The sequence below is a fragment of the Columba livia genome, chromosome 1 (assembly GCF_036013475.1).
Source record: "Columba livia isolate bColLiv1 breed racing homer chromosome 1, bColLiv1.pat.W.v2, whole genome shotgun sequence".
Taxonomy (NCBI): domain Eukaryota; kingdom Metazoa; phylum Chordata; class Aves; order Columbiformes; family Columbidae; genus Columba; species Columba livia.
In genome coordinates, this window is record NC_088602.1 from 153764605 (window position 1) to 153777090 (window position 12486).

A 12486-nucleotide genomic window follows, 5' to 3' on the forward strand; every position below is an offset into this window, starting at 1 on the left:
ATCTGCTCAGTTCACAAGAGTCCTTGGCAGGGCTCCACTCCTGGAGCCTCTTTGAGGTTTTATTTTCCTTCAGCCGCCCTCTCGTGTCTGCACACAGGCTTACAGGCAAGTGCCAGTCCCTTCCAAGTGAGGTGGAACTAGCAGGCCCCAAGAAAGACAAATCATACCCTTGTCATATGCAAAGTGAGAATAAAGCACTGCCCTGCCCTTCACTTGTATCTTGAAAGAAATTCTGCCATCTGCACGTTTCTTCGCAAGATAATCAGCCAAGCCACAAAACGCAACAGGTTTCAAGCTCATATATGTATTTACACACATTTTAGCTATAGAATAAACATGACACAGACACACTGCAGTGTCCATCTTCCCATTTTATTTGTAATCCCCCAAATGATCCAGCGGGGATGGTCAACTTCCCCTCCAGTCTTGGTTAATGAATGTAATAGAAACATCAGAAATCAGATTGTACTGGGTCTGACCCTGCAATTGGACTCACTAGAAGCTGCAAGACATAGTGAGCAGTATTATCCCATCCAACTCTGACACACTTAGGACTTTACAAAATGTTGGATTAGTGCATCCGTAAATTGTTAAGTCACAACTTTGACTGGACTAACAAAACCTCTCAAAGCAACATATCCAGTCTCAGTAGCACTTCCAGAAGACTGTGGAACACCTATTTGTACTGAGCCAAGTACGCCAGGTGCTGTGCTAAATGGGAGAGGGTGGGGGAAGAAGGGAGGACTGTGCCTCAGGCTCAGCTAGTCCCTCTCAACCCAAGTGGGAGATCACTCCCAACTCCAGACTTCTTACCCAATTGCCACAAAACATGCAACAGTAGACACTATGCATAAAGCTATCTGCAGAGCAACCTCTCCTTGCCCAGAAGCACTATATTCTGCCTATCAGAGCACTTCTATATGCAGAAAGAGCTCCAGGCACTCAGGTGTGGAGACAGCAGGTCTGGTTCATACCCCATCTTCACTGATGGAGGTGGTCTTGCAGCACAGCAATTAGTGACAACTCAGGCAAGTCTGTAGTCCTGCCTGTGGAATCATCAGGCAAATGGGGGAGGGACTGCATATAAAATCAAGATTTACTTATTTCTTTGCCCTTTCCTCACAAGAAAAGAACACGATACGACAAGGAGGGAGGGGGGCATTAATTATGCCCAGGAGTAGTTAAAAATAGGGCTATCCTCAATCATTGTGTTTCCAGAAGAGGGATAGGATATCTGAGCATCCTATGGAGTCCAAGAGGTGTGGGAAGATGATGGTTCTAGTCAGTTTTGTGTAAGGCCTGGAGTTGTTGGTGTGTTTCTGCTGCGTTGTCTGCTCTAGCCTTTTATAACAGCAATAGGTCTCAGTTTAATGGCTTTCTTGCTGATGCCAGCTGCATGGCAGGTGTTAACCACATCTGTCACATTCTTATAAGACTCTGGTGCCTGGAGGGGGAAGAGAGAAAACAAAATAAAACAATAAACGACTCAAAGTCACAAGAAATGAGATGTAGGCTTTTGATATCCCCTCTTCACAAAACTAGAATCATATGAATTGAGGGTGTAGAAGTAGGTGAACATATTGAGAATCTGGCCACCGTATAGATATAAGAAATCTACAAGACACTTAGCTTTCCAAATAAGCTTTTACCATATTTCAGATAAAATACTAGCTATTTTGGTTCGGTTTTCCGTATACTCTCAGATAATCCAGTCCACTAGCACATGAGAAGGTCAAGCCTCCTTATCTGGCAAGAAGTCACTCCAACTTCTGCCTTACAGATAGCCTTGAAGATTTATCTTCATTGCCCCTTAGTGACAGGAATCAGCGTTGAACTTCAGAGCTTCCCCCTCTAGAATTCTGACAAGGAAGCTGCTCTTAAACAGATTTTAATGCACTCAACATGTTTGTGCAACACCAACATCCATAGCAGCATAGTTCCAAATCATTAACACACTTCTATGAGTGAGGTTGTGAACAGAAAACGCATTAATCATATTAACGCAGAGGAACTGGAAGTCATAATATTCAAAGTTTTCTACCCATTCAGAGTTCTCTTCTTGAGCAAATACAGGAATTCATCTTAAAACAGGTGGATCTCTCATATTCTGCTAATAATCTACATGACAGCTGCACTGTAAAGTAAGTTTAAAGCTGGTAGAGCGTAATTCAAGAACAGAACCCATAAAACATAACTGCTTTTGTGATTCTCACACAGACTTCTCAGGGCCTATAGTAATTATTCCTATTCCCAGGCAGAAGAGGAAAAAAAACATACCCTCTCAAAACCTGTCAAACAGCCATCTCCCCTTTCCGCAGGATTTTAGGGACAAGGAAGACTTCACATAACTTTCAAAAAAATTTGATAGCTCTATCAGGAACTGTACAAGCTGTGTATTTAAAGCACTGGTGATCATGTAGCACTGCAAATAATCAAGTCAAGAAGTCTCATTCAGCCAAGGAGCAAGACTACCTTTTCCGTCTCAGGTAATAAATGATTAAACTCACCTCTTCCATGACCAGTTTGGGAGATGCAACACGGATGGCAATGCCCATGTCAGCCAGCTTGTCCAATACATCCTGGAAGTCCAAGTTCCGTCGAGATTTGGCTCGAGACAGTGCACGACCCTAGACAGCAAGTTTGTTAGTTCTACTTTTTGCAGCAGTTTGGAAAAACAAAACTCCGTCTGATTAAAGAAAAACATTATTACATGATATGTAAAAACAAAACAGCTGAGTGCAGACCACAGTAAGCCACAAACAGGAAATGAATTTAAGAGCTTAGGCGATGGGCAAAATCCCACATCTGGTGTGATGGCTAGGAAAGTTCCATGTGTATAACATACTAGTCTGCAAGTGTCTTTTTACACAAACGACTTGTCAGACAGTGTTCAGCAGTCAGAGTTTTACTGGAAGGTATTTCATCTTCCTCAATCAGCCTGTCTCACTCTGTGAATAACAGGGGAGGAAATACCATCTTCTGACTACTGAGGAATTTTATATGGACAGCCTCAGCACAGTTTATCCTTGTGAGCTCAGAAATATAAAAGGAGCTCATTCTCCACATCTTCACCCTAACATTTGCCTATTATAAAGTAGATCCCCTGTATTTTCTGCAGAACTAGTCGAAACTACTCAGTAAGGGAGAAAGAGGACTTCCAGCCCACAGTCCTCCTGGGCTGAAATTACTGTGGCAAGGCTACTCTCTACTTGTAAGACCAACAGATGAATCAGACACTGGATGACCCTTGAACAACCTTGTTCTCTGGATGACAGTCCTATACCAGTCCCTTCTTGAAATAACTTTTTGACTTACAGCTCCATGGCAAGTAGTTCCGAAGGTCTCAGTCATGCCTTGCTCTGTGCCAGTAAGAACATAGCTACAGGTGCCCATAGTCCCACCAATCAAAACAGGCTGTCCAGTCAGCTGTGGATGCAAAGTGTTAATTCATCAGAAAAAGCCCCAAAACCTAATTCTTAATAAAAGTTAGAGAGGAACCCTATCTCTAGAAAAGGAGGTCAGGTTCACATTCCCTCAGAGCATCCCTGTGTGTCTCAGGTGCCTGGTATCAAGGATTCTGGAGAACTAACTGCACTGAAAGATGGAGAGCAGCAGATCAAAAGCCTCACGTCCAACAGCCAGACAAGGCAAATCACTGCATCCTGCCCTAAATATGAAACTCTTCTTTCCTTTCTTCATTTTAGAGCCATTGTGGGTGTGGAGCAGAAGAGTGAGCTCAGTGTCCCAAACACACAGACAAGCAGAACATTGCCAACCCACTAGGGTCCCAGTACTGTTAGCTCAAAACCAGAACACACAGCATATAGATCTCTGTTACGGACCCTAACATTGTCAGATTAATCCAGAATTATCTTCTGACTTCCTTCTCCCACAGCTAAACTTACTTGATAATCAACAGCGATAAGAGGATGGTGAGGAGGGAAGGCCCTGGTTGATCCCTTTCTGTGCACCAGTAGAGTCCGCTCCTTTCCATCCACTACATGTTGCTCCACTTTGGCAATGTTGTGAGACACATCATAGATAACGTGCATATCAAGGTCGTCTGGGGTCGTGTTGAAGACTTTGGCAAAGGCCTAAAAAGACAGCATATTGGATGTGAAATACAAGAACATAACATGCTGTATGCATGCAGAAGATTTACAGTCTTTTTAGGTATTAAAAGCAACAGACTTGCTTGAAAGTGTTTCTTACTGCTAAGTCAGTGACCCAAACACTTGGCATGGCAGGTTAGAAACTTCAGTCAAATTCAGACACATTGGGACTGAAAACAACAGTGCTGGCTGTGACAGAATTGGACTGTATAGATTGTTTACCTGCCCATTGGCAGCTTTAATGCTGGAATTAAGTCAGATATCCAGTAGAGAAATTCTTGCAACTCTGAAAAGATGACCAGCAGTGTAAAAACAATTTTCTTGTACCCTCTTCTTCCAGTTTAAGGCATTTTCAAAAATATTGCTTAAGTGGCTTCTGCAAGTACAACCCAGTGATTGCCATTGCCATGACTGCAGCTTTGTGTAAGTCCCTCCAGAAACCACAGTTTAAGAAGCACAAAAATGAAAATTATGTTAAATACTGCAGCTACTGTGTTCCATATGTCTGAGATAAAGCAGGAAATGTGTACCAACATGTTTCCACCAAGACAACTCTGCTCCTACCTGTCTTGTTAGAAAAGTCATAGAAGAGCGGTTGACCCATGCATAGTTTCCAGCAGCTGCCATTCCCTTCAAGTAATCCTGTCCCTCTGCAGAGGCGATCCTGGCACAGGCCAGCTGGCGATCATTCACGATGATTTTGTCCCGTTTCATGGCTTTTTCCATAGCCACCAATGCATCTGGGAAATAAACACAGTAAATATAAGTGACTTCTTAATTTTGTTTCAATCTGTGACATTAACATGGGTGTCTATAATTCATATTCTAAAACTGAACTGATCTGCCCAACCACCAAACTTACGGCTTCTTTTCAAACGCAAATCTGTGGCAGAACATCAACGGTCTGCAAACAGACAACCCCTGCCTAGGCAACTGAGAATAGACTCAATAATTACATGGCAAGAAACGCTCTTCGGTGCTGGACTTTACTGTCAATGACAAGAACATGCTGAAGAGTTTGCTCCACCTACGCCAGTCAGACCGTACCTGTGGCAACCTGGTGGCCAAGGCCTCTGCTGCCGCTGTGGATCATCACGCAGACCTGCCCTTTGTGGTCAATGCCCATCTTCCTGGCAGCGTATTCATTGTAAATCTCATCCACAACCTGGATCTCGGCGTAATGATTTCCGGCTCCCAGGGTCCCCAGCTGCCAATCACAACATGCTGATCAGACAGTGCTAGTAAACCAGCCTCTGGGAGCACAAGGGAGAGCTACGGTAATATGTGCAATAGGGAAAATTGCTACAGCAAGGTTTTGGGTTTAGAAAAGCTTTTCCAGAAAAAAAAAAAATCCCCACGTAAACTGAAAGGAAGTGGAACACTGTAGTATCAACACTGTTCTCTTTGTTCAGATTTATAACTATTGAGAATTCATTTTTGATTTGTATACGAAAGGCAGACATACAGTCTTTGTTACAACTCCATAAGGAAATTACAACATCCTGTTAATTATGTACTTACAACCTTTCAGTAGATTAAAGCAAAATATTGGAGCCCAAATTCTTTCAACTCTGTAACAGATGATCAGTTATTTGCAAGACAAATGTAAAAATTGAGAACATAAGATTATTTTGAGGTTAAAATGCTACAGTCTTGCAGCACCAAAATTCATAAAACTCCAGAAGCCATATAAAAAAGCTTTAGAAACAGAAGTATTAGCACAGTCATCTGAAAAGTGTTCCACCCAGAGCAATGAGATACTATTTACAGACATGAAATTATTTATTATGATATCCTTCCTTGCTCTACAAATTATTTGCTGAGCAAACAAAGAGGTAAGTTGCAGAATAACTTGCCTGTCTCTTAAAAGCAAAATTACATCTGGATGAGGAACTGCCACCCGACATGAATTCCATTACCAGATATTAACTTGCAAAAAACCTTGGGTATGCCCAGTATTGTTTCCTTTTGTTACAGTTTTGTTCATAATTATTCAGAAATGGTCCCACCACCTCCCCTTTCCCCCTGCCCAGAAATGCTAGGCAGAGTTTCAAGAAGAAACACAAAATTAGAGAACTACTTGTTAACTTTCACATTTGAACCCTGGGAGCACTCGCAGCCTTCCTGAAATGTTATTACCTGAGGCAGACCCCTCTTCTTTGCTCTTGAGGAGACCTTGTTGGGGTCAGCCTGCAGCATTCTTCCATATTCTTCACAGTGCTCCTTGTCCTCTGCCCAGGCATAGCCTTCCCGGAGGGACCAGTCCACACCCATCTCTAGTGCCTCTTCCAAATCCCTGCAATTATCAAACACCTACATAAGGTGATTGTCCTTGGAAATACTCCTAACTCCACTGGAAATGGCCCTGAGCAACCTGATATAACTCTGTTGCTAGAACTACCTCCAAAGTTAGTGCTCCTTCGTACAAGAGTTGACAGGATGACCTCAAGGGATCCCATCCAACTGAAATAATCCTACAGTTTTGTGATCAGCGCCCAACTCCCCTAAGAAGCAGTCCAACTTCTTAATACCTCATGAAAATCAAGCTCTACAAATATATGAACTTTAGATAGGTCATGACTGTTTCCTCTTTGTTGTGTGGGGAGTACTCTATTTTCTCTCTCATCTCTTTCAAAAAAATTTAGATTTTCTGTCAGAAGAAATAAGAACCTTTCAAGAAGTTTTAGTTACTTCAGGGTTTTATATGGCAGAAGAAACAGCTGACTTTGTGCACTGATGATTATGCCAGTCCTCCTGGTGAAGCGCATATGCAGAAAAAATGGAAAGAGGTTTAGGATTACTTTTTCTTTCTTGAAGTCTCCCACTGATCAATCTTTCATCAATATAAACTCCAGAGATATTCTCTCTAATGATGTATGCACAAAGTCATTCTCTTACTTGGCATTCATGGGGATGACACCTTTGGAGCCGACACCAACTGGAATGTGGTCAAACATAGCCTGGGCGAGCTGCTCCTTCACAGGCTGCACATCACTTTCATCCAAATTTGTACGTAGTAAGCGGACACCACAGTTGATGTCAAATCCGACACCACCTAGAAGTGTAGAAAAAGCCATGGAGATAATAAAGAAAGTGTGTTCGTGGTGAGTACTTTCTGAATATTCATCTTAAGTCAGTGACAGTGCTGACAAAGAGTACTTACTAAAGGCTTCAATCTCACACCTCCTTTCTGACACAATATTGGGATAAAAGCTGAATGGCATTAAGCCTCATTACCCAAAAAACCCAAACCAAACTTTTTTCACTCTTGAGCATATATTCTACAGATGTAGCTGTACAATCGTCTACAGACTCTCTGTTTACAAAGTTGCTCCAGCAAGCAGACAAGGAGAACTAGACAAAGCTATAAAATATGTTGTCCACAGAAAGTAGAAATGTTCCTGCTCTTCTGCCTAATGTCAGAAGAAAAGTAACATGGCTTCCCAATGTAAGATGTTCTCAAAAGCAAGTCCCTGAAACCAAGTCATTTTTGAACCCACACTGGAATAAATAATAACTAGTTATAACAAGAGATAAATACTTCAAAGGAATATTAAACTTAAATACTTAGTGTTCAGCTTAACTCTTAGTATTTAATAAAAATAAATACTGCAGGGCAAGGCCTAGTGTGAAAGACCAGTCACGCCACCTTTACTAGTGAAGGTTATAGTATTAACTAGTGTCAGAGGGGGGACACCAGGCCAAGAGATCTTGAGTGTGAGTCAATCAGGAACACTAGAACTGCCTACAGCAAACTCGAAACATGGATAACAGGTACACCACAAAAGCATCTCCAAACCATAAGTGAGTGAAGACCCAGGTGTTTACTGAAAAGACAGAGATATTTCAAAGTCACATTTTAATAAAGTGTAGAAATAGTCTCAAAACACATTTTCAAACATTGCTCAAAGTGAAAAGCCAATTCTTTATCAGCCTGGCAACACTCAAGTTCAAAGTCTTGTGCTCTGCCTTCAAAACTGAGGGATATCACAAGGCCAAGCCAAAAACACAAGGACAATTCTCTCTGTACTGTTCAGACATTTTCAGTGTAACCACTTGCTCCATAAATAATAAAGATTCTGAGTGCAAGAATTAAGTGCCTTTTAATTCCCTATAATTCATTTTTTTTTCCTTGGTTTGGCACATAAAGCACTATAAAGACCTGCCATTTCAACAAGTGTTTTTATGCCACCACAGACATTTCTGAGGGCAGGTTAAGTCAGTCAAAGTATCCTTACCTGGTGACACCACTGCTTCAGGATCATTCATATCAAAGGCAGCCATGTTGCCAATGGCAAACCCATAGCCAGAATGGACATCCGGAAGGCCTATTGACCTCTGAAAGAGAATAAAGGCAATTTTAAAGTTTTATGAAATGCTGTTTTGCACAGGGTCACCTTGGTTATCCTGTGCCTTGTGACAGTGGTTGTCGCATTCACAAACAAATATACCAAAAAAAAAAGAAAAAAAGAAAAGAATAGATGTTCGGATGAAGATTCTGGTATCAATTCAGGTAAGTATCTAAACTCCTACAGTTACTGAACTGACGGTCAAAGGAAACAGAGCGCAACTGATCTCATCCTGAAGCAAACACCCAGTGACTGGTCAGCTGAGGACCCCCCTGGCTCCACTGACCAGAGCTCAAGAAAAATTAAGAGGAGCTTAAACACCTAAATGCAGGAACTCTAATATCAAACTCTGATCTCAAACTGTAGGAACTCTGATGTCAAACTGAATTCTAAGCTAGCTGTTTCTTGGACTCAAGAGTTCTTGCATTCAAAACTTACGCAGGCAATAACTTACAAGTAGCATAAAGCAGAGATATGATAGTGAAGATGAGTTCATTTTTACCAAGTTCCACCTAGGGACATCTGCAATATTTAAATACTGTATATATAAGACGGGAAGAGATCAATGCTGTGGAATGGAATCATAAAACACTGTGTATTTTCTCTTCTTAGCTGCATCATTGAACACTAACCAAAGATTGCATCCTGTAGGCAGGAAAAAGTAATCATTTTAGGATGATACCCTGATAGGATAGGAGCTGTGTAATTTTAATTTATAAAATAATAGCTTTTATTGAACCTTTTTATATTGCTACTAATTAAACATGTGCTTCTACGCAATTACACAAGTTCCTGGTATATTCAGCCTGGCAGTTTAAATTAGAACTTCACAATCAGGACTCTGTGATCTATTTAAACAACCAAAAAAGAAAGATCCAAACACCCAGAAAACTGTCAGAAATTGAAACTTTTCAATGTGCATTAAACTGCTATTACAGATTAAAAATAACAGTACTTTTCTGTGGGATTGTGTGCTGCTTCTGTTTCTCCTTGCCATCACCAAGAAATCTCTTGGTGTGAAAAAACAGAAGTGAAGATTTGAACAGACACAACATATCACAGATCACAACATCTCTCCTATGAACTACCAACCAAAATTGCCACTTTAACAGGTTGCTACTATTTTACCTTACACCCTGTTTGGTTGACTGCTAAGGCATTTTAACAGCATGATGGGCTGCCTTTCACTGCAGCCAGAAATTCAAAACTCCTACCAAGTCACCAAGACAAACAATTAAAAAAATACAACTCCATTATCTGTTACTTATTAATACATGCAATATTAAACATAAAAAAATATCATTTCCACATTGTACTTAGAGCTTCTTGAAAAGTGACCTAGTCTAGTATTTTCCTCCTGCATGACCACATCTGATGCTTTGCTTCCAAAAACGCATAGGGCAAGAGAAAGGAGTGTTAAGTGCGTGGGAGGGCTCACTACCACCACTAGAACAGCAACAATAATACAGGCAACAATAACACCTCCTCTTCTCTCCTTGATGCATTCCAGGACAGCAGAGGCAAATCAAAACCCAAGAAACAGACAATACGAGCAGTGGGGGAAAGGCAGCTCAAGCAAACTGAAACAGCATAAAGTAATGCTAAAAAAGCTTCGTGTCAGAAGGCAGTCAATGAAGTAAGTGGATGCTTCCCTTTCTGACAACTTAGCTTTACAGCCTACAACTTTGGTCCATACCCCTCCTCACAACGGAGTTCCCATTTGGATGGCAATAATCACTGGCAAATAGGAAGAGAAAAAGAGCATTTCTTTATAGGAGTCACTCACATGAACAATGCCAGGTAGTGCAGCCACATTCCCAATCTGTTTCATAGCAGGCAAAAAGCCACCTGCACCTGAATAAGAGAAAAAGGAAAAACTAAGCAATCTGATAATTTACCATGGTAATCACACTGAAGCACTTTCCAAAGCGCTAAACACTGTCAAATCAGAAGTCAGTTGCTGACAATTGTTATATATGATTGATATAAAGTGCCTAGCACATTACATGATCTGCAGTTTCCCTAAATGAGATATTAGCTAAAGTCTTCCTTCTGTATTAATACCAATGCAGACCAATCTGTGCCCACAACAGAAGTGTGTAACCACCAGCCCAGCTGTCAGATTTGGATCCCACCCTGTGCTCCTGCCCCACAAAGATGATTAAGGGAGTGGAGCCTCTCCCTTATGAGGAGAGGCTGAGGGAGCTGGGTCTCTTAAGCTTAGAGAAGAGCAGACTGAGGGGTGACCTCATTAATGTTTATAAATATGTAAAGGGTGAGTGTCACAAGGATGGAGCCAGGCTTGACAACCAATGACAGGACAATAGACAATGGGTACCAACTGGAACACAGGCGGTTCCACTTAAATATGAGAAGAAACTTCTTCTCAGTGAGGGTGACAGAGCACTGGAACAGGCTGCCCAGGGGGGTTGTGGTGTCTCCTACTCTGGAGACATTCAAAACCCGCCTGGACACCTTCCTGGGTAACATCATTCAGGTGTTCCTGCTCCGGCAGGGGGATTGGACTGGGTGATCTTTCGAGGTTCCTTCCAATCCCTAACATTGTGTGTTTCTGTGAAAGTCTGAGTGCAGATGTTAAGGGAACACTCCGGGGCACAGAGGGCAGCTGGCCAGGCTGTGCTCACCCATCTGATGCGGGCACAGGACACGCTACAGCTGCAGGTGACACCCTGTGCTGCTCACCAGGCCGTGGTGGCTGGCAAAGCAACATTGATTTCTGTCTGCTGCCTCTCCAGCAGGACAGACGCTGGGCCTGATCCACTGCCCCTGCCACATCCCGGCCCCTCCACTGCGCACGGACACCGCGCTGCGAACCCCGGCACCCAGCGCCAGCTTCGAGGCCGCGGAGCGTGCGAAGCACGTCCCTGGGCCGGAGGGCCGAGCCCCACTCCCCACGCCGGACGCACCTCCGCCGCGGCAGGCATTGCGCAGCTCCTCGAACATCAGCTTCTCCAGGGGGTCGTTCACGTAGAAAACGCCCTCCACCTGCGGGGACAGCTGTCAGGGCGGTCGCCAACAGGCCCGGCTCCCCACCTCCCCCGCCTCAAGTGGGCCGCCCCTCACCGCCCCCGGGCACCCAAGGGCTCCCGGTTGAACCCCGCCGGTTCCCCACGCACATGCATGTTGGGCACGAAGCCCTTCTTGATCCGCCAGCAGTTCTTGTCGATCTTGTCCAGGTACTGCAGCTCATCGTTGTAGCTGCGGCTCATGGCGGCGGCGCTCCTGCAGCTGCCAGCACCCGGCTAACGGCAGGAACCGACGGCGGCCGCCGAGGGTCAGGTCCCGCTATCGCCGCCGGCAGCGGACGGGAGCCGCCGAGGGTCAGACTTCCTGCGGGAGGGCTAGGAGCTGCCGGCGCCCCCTGGCGCCCCCTTTGCCCGAGAGAAGCGCTGCCACAGCCGCCGGCTGGGACGTGCTGGAGAGGTCGCTCGCTTCCTCCGTCTCCGCGGCTGCTCAGAGGCCCTTTCCAGCCACATGGCTCGTTTACACCCTGTCGCTCCCTCCCCTCTCCCTCAGGCCGGGCAGATGCTCCAGCCAGGCGGAGGTGCAGGGTCGGGTCCCCGCCGGGTGACCTCGATGGCCCCGTGTGCCACAGCCACCGCGCTGGAGCAGCCTGGGCAATGCACTGGGTAGCCGTGGGGCCACGGCACAAAATAATTTCTGTTGAGAAGAGACCCTCAGGGTCATCAGGTACAACCATAACCTAACCTCACTCTGGCACTAAACCATGTCCCTAGGAACCTCATCTAAAAACCTTTTAAACACCCCCAGGGATGGTGACTCCACCACTTCCCTGGGCAGCCTGTTCCAATGCCTGACAACCCTTTCCATGAAGAAATTTTTCCTAACATCCAATCTGAACCTTCCCTGGTGCAACTTGAGGCCATTTCCTCTCATCCTGTCACTTGCTACTTGGGAGAAGAGACCAACACCCTCCATGCTACAACCTCCTTTCAGGTAGCTGTAGACAGCATAAGGTCTCCCCTCAGCCTCCTTTTCTCCAG

At 44.2% G+C, this 12486-nt stretch overlaps 1 protein-coding gene across 1 annotated transcript; it reads right to left on the minus strand.

The window, feature by feature from the left end:
* Positions 1-356: 356 nt before the first annotated feature.
* On the minus strand, positions 357-11793 carry RTCB (RNA 2',3'-cyclic phosphate and 5'-OH ligase). The gene is made up of 12 exons (XM_065039441.1): positions 11599-11793; positions 11389-11467; positions 10248-10315; positions 8351-8450; positions 7011-7167; positions 6252-6408; positions 5160-5319; positions 4677-4852; positions 3906-4094; positions 3316-3426; positions 2508-2627; positions 357-1444 (listed from the first exon to the last, which is right to left on the minus strand). Exons 1-12 carry the CDS (start codon positions 11689-11691, stop codon positions 1337-1339), a joined length of 1518 nt encoding a protein of 505 aa, XP_064895513.1. The 5' UTR covers positions 11692-11793; the 3' UTR covers positions 357-1336.
* Positions 11794-12486: the final 693 nt, after the last annotated feature.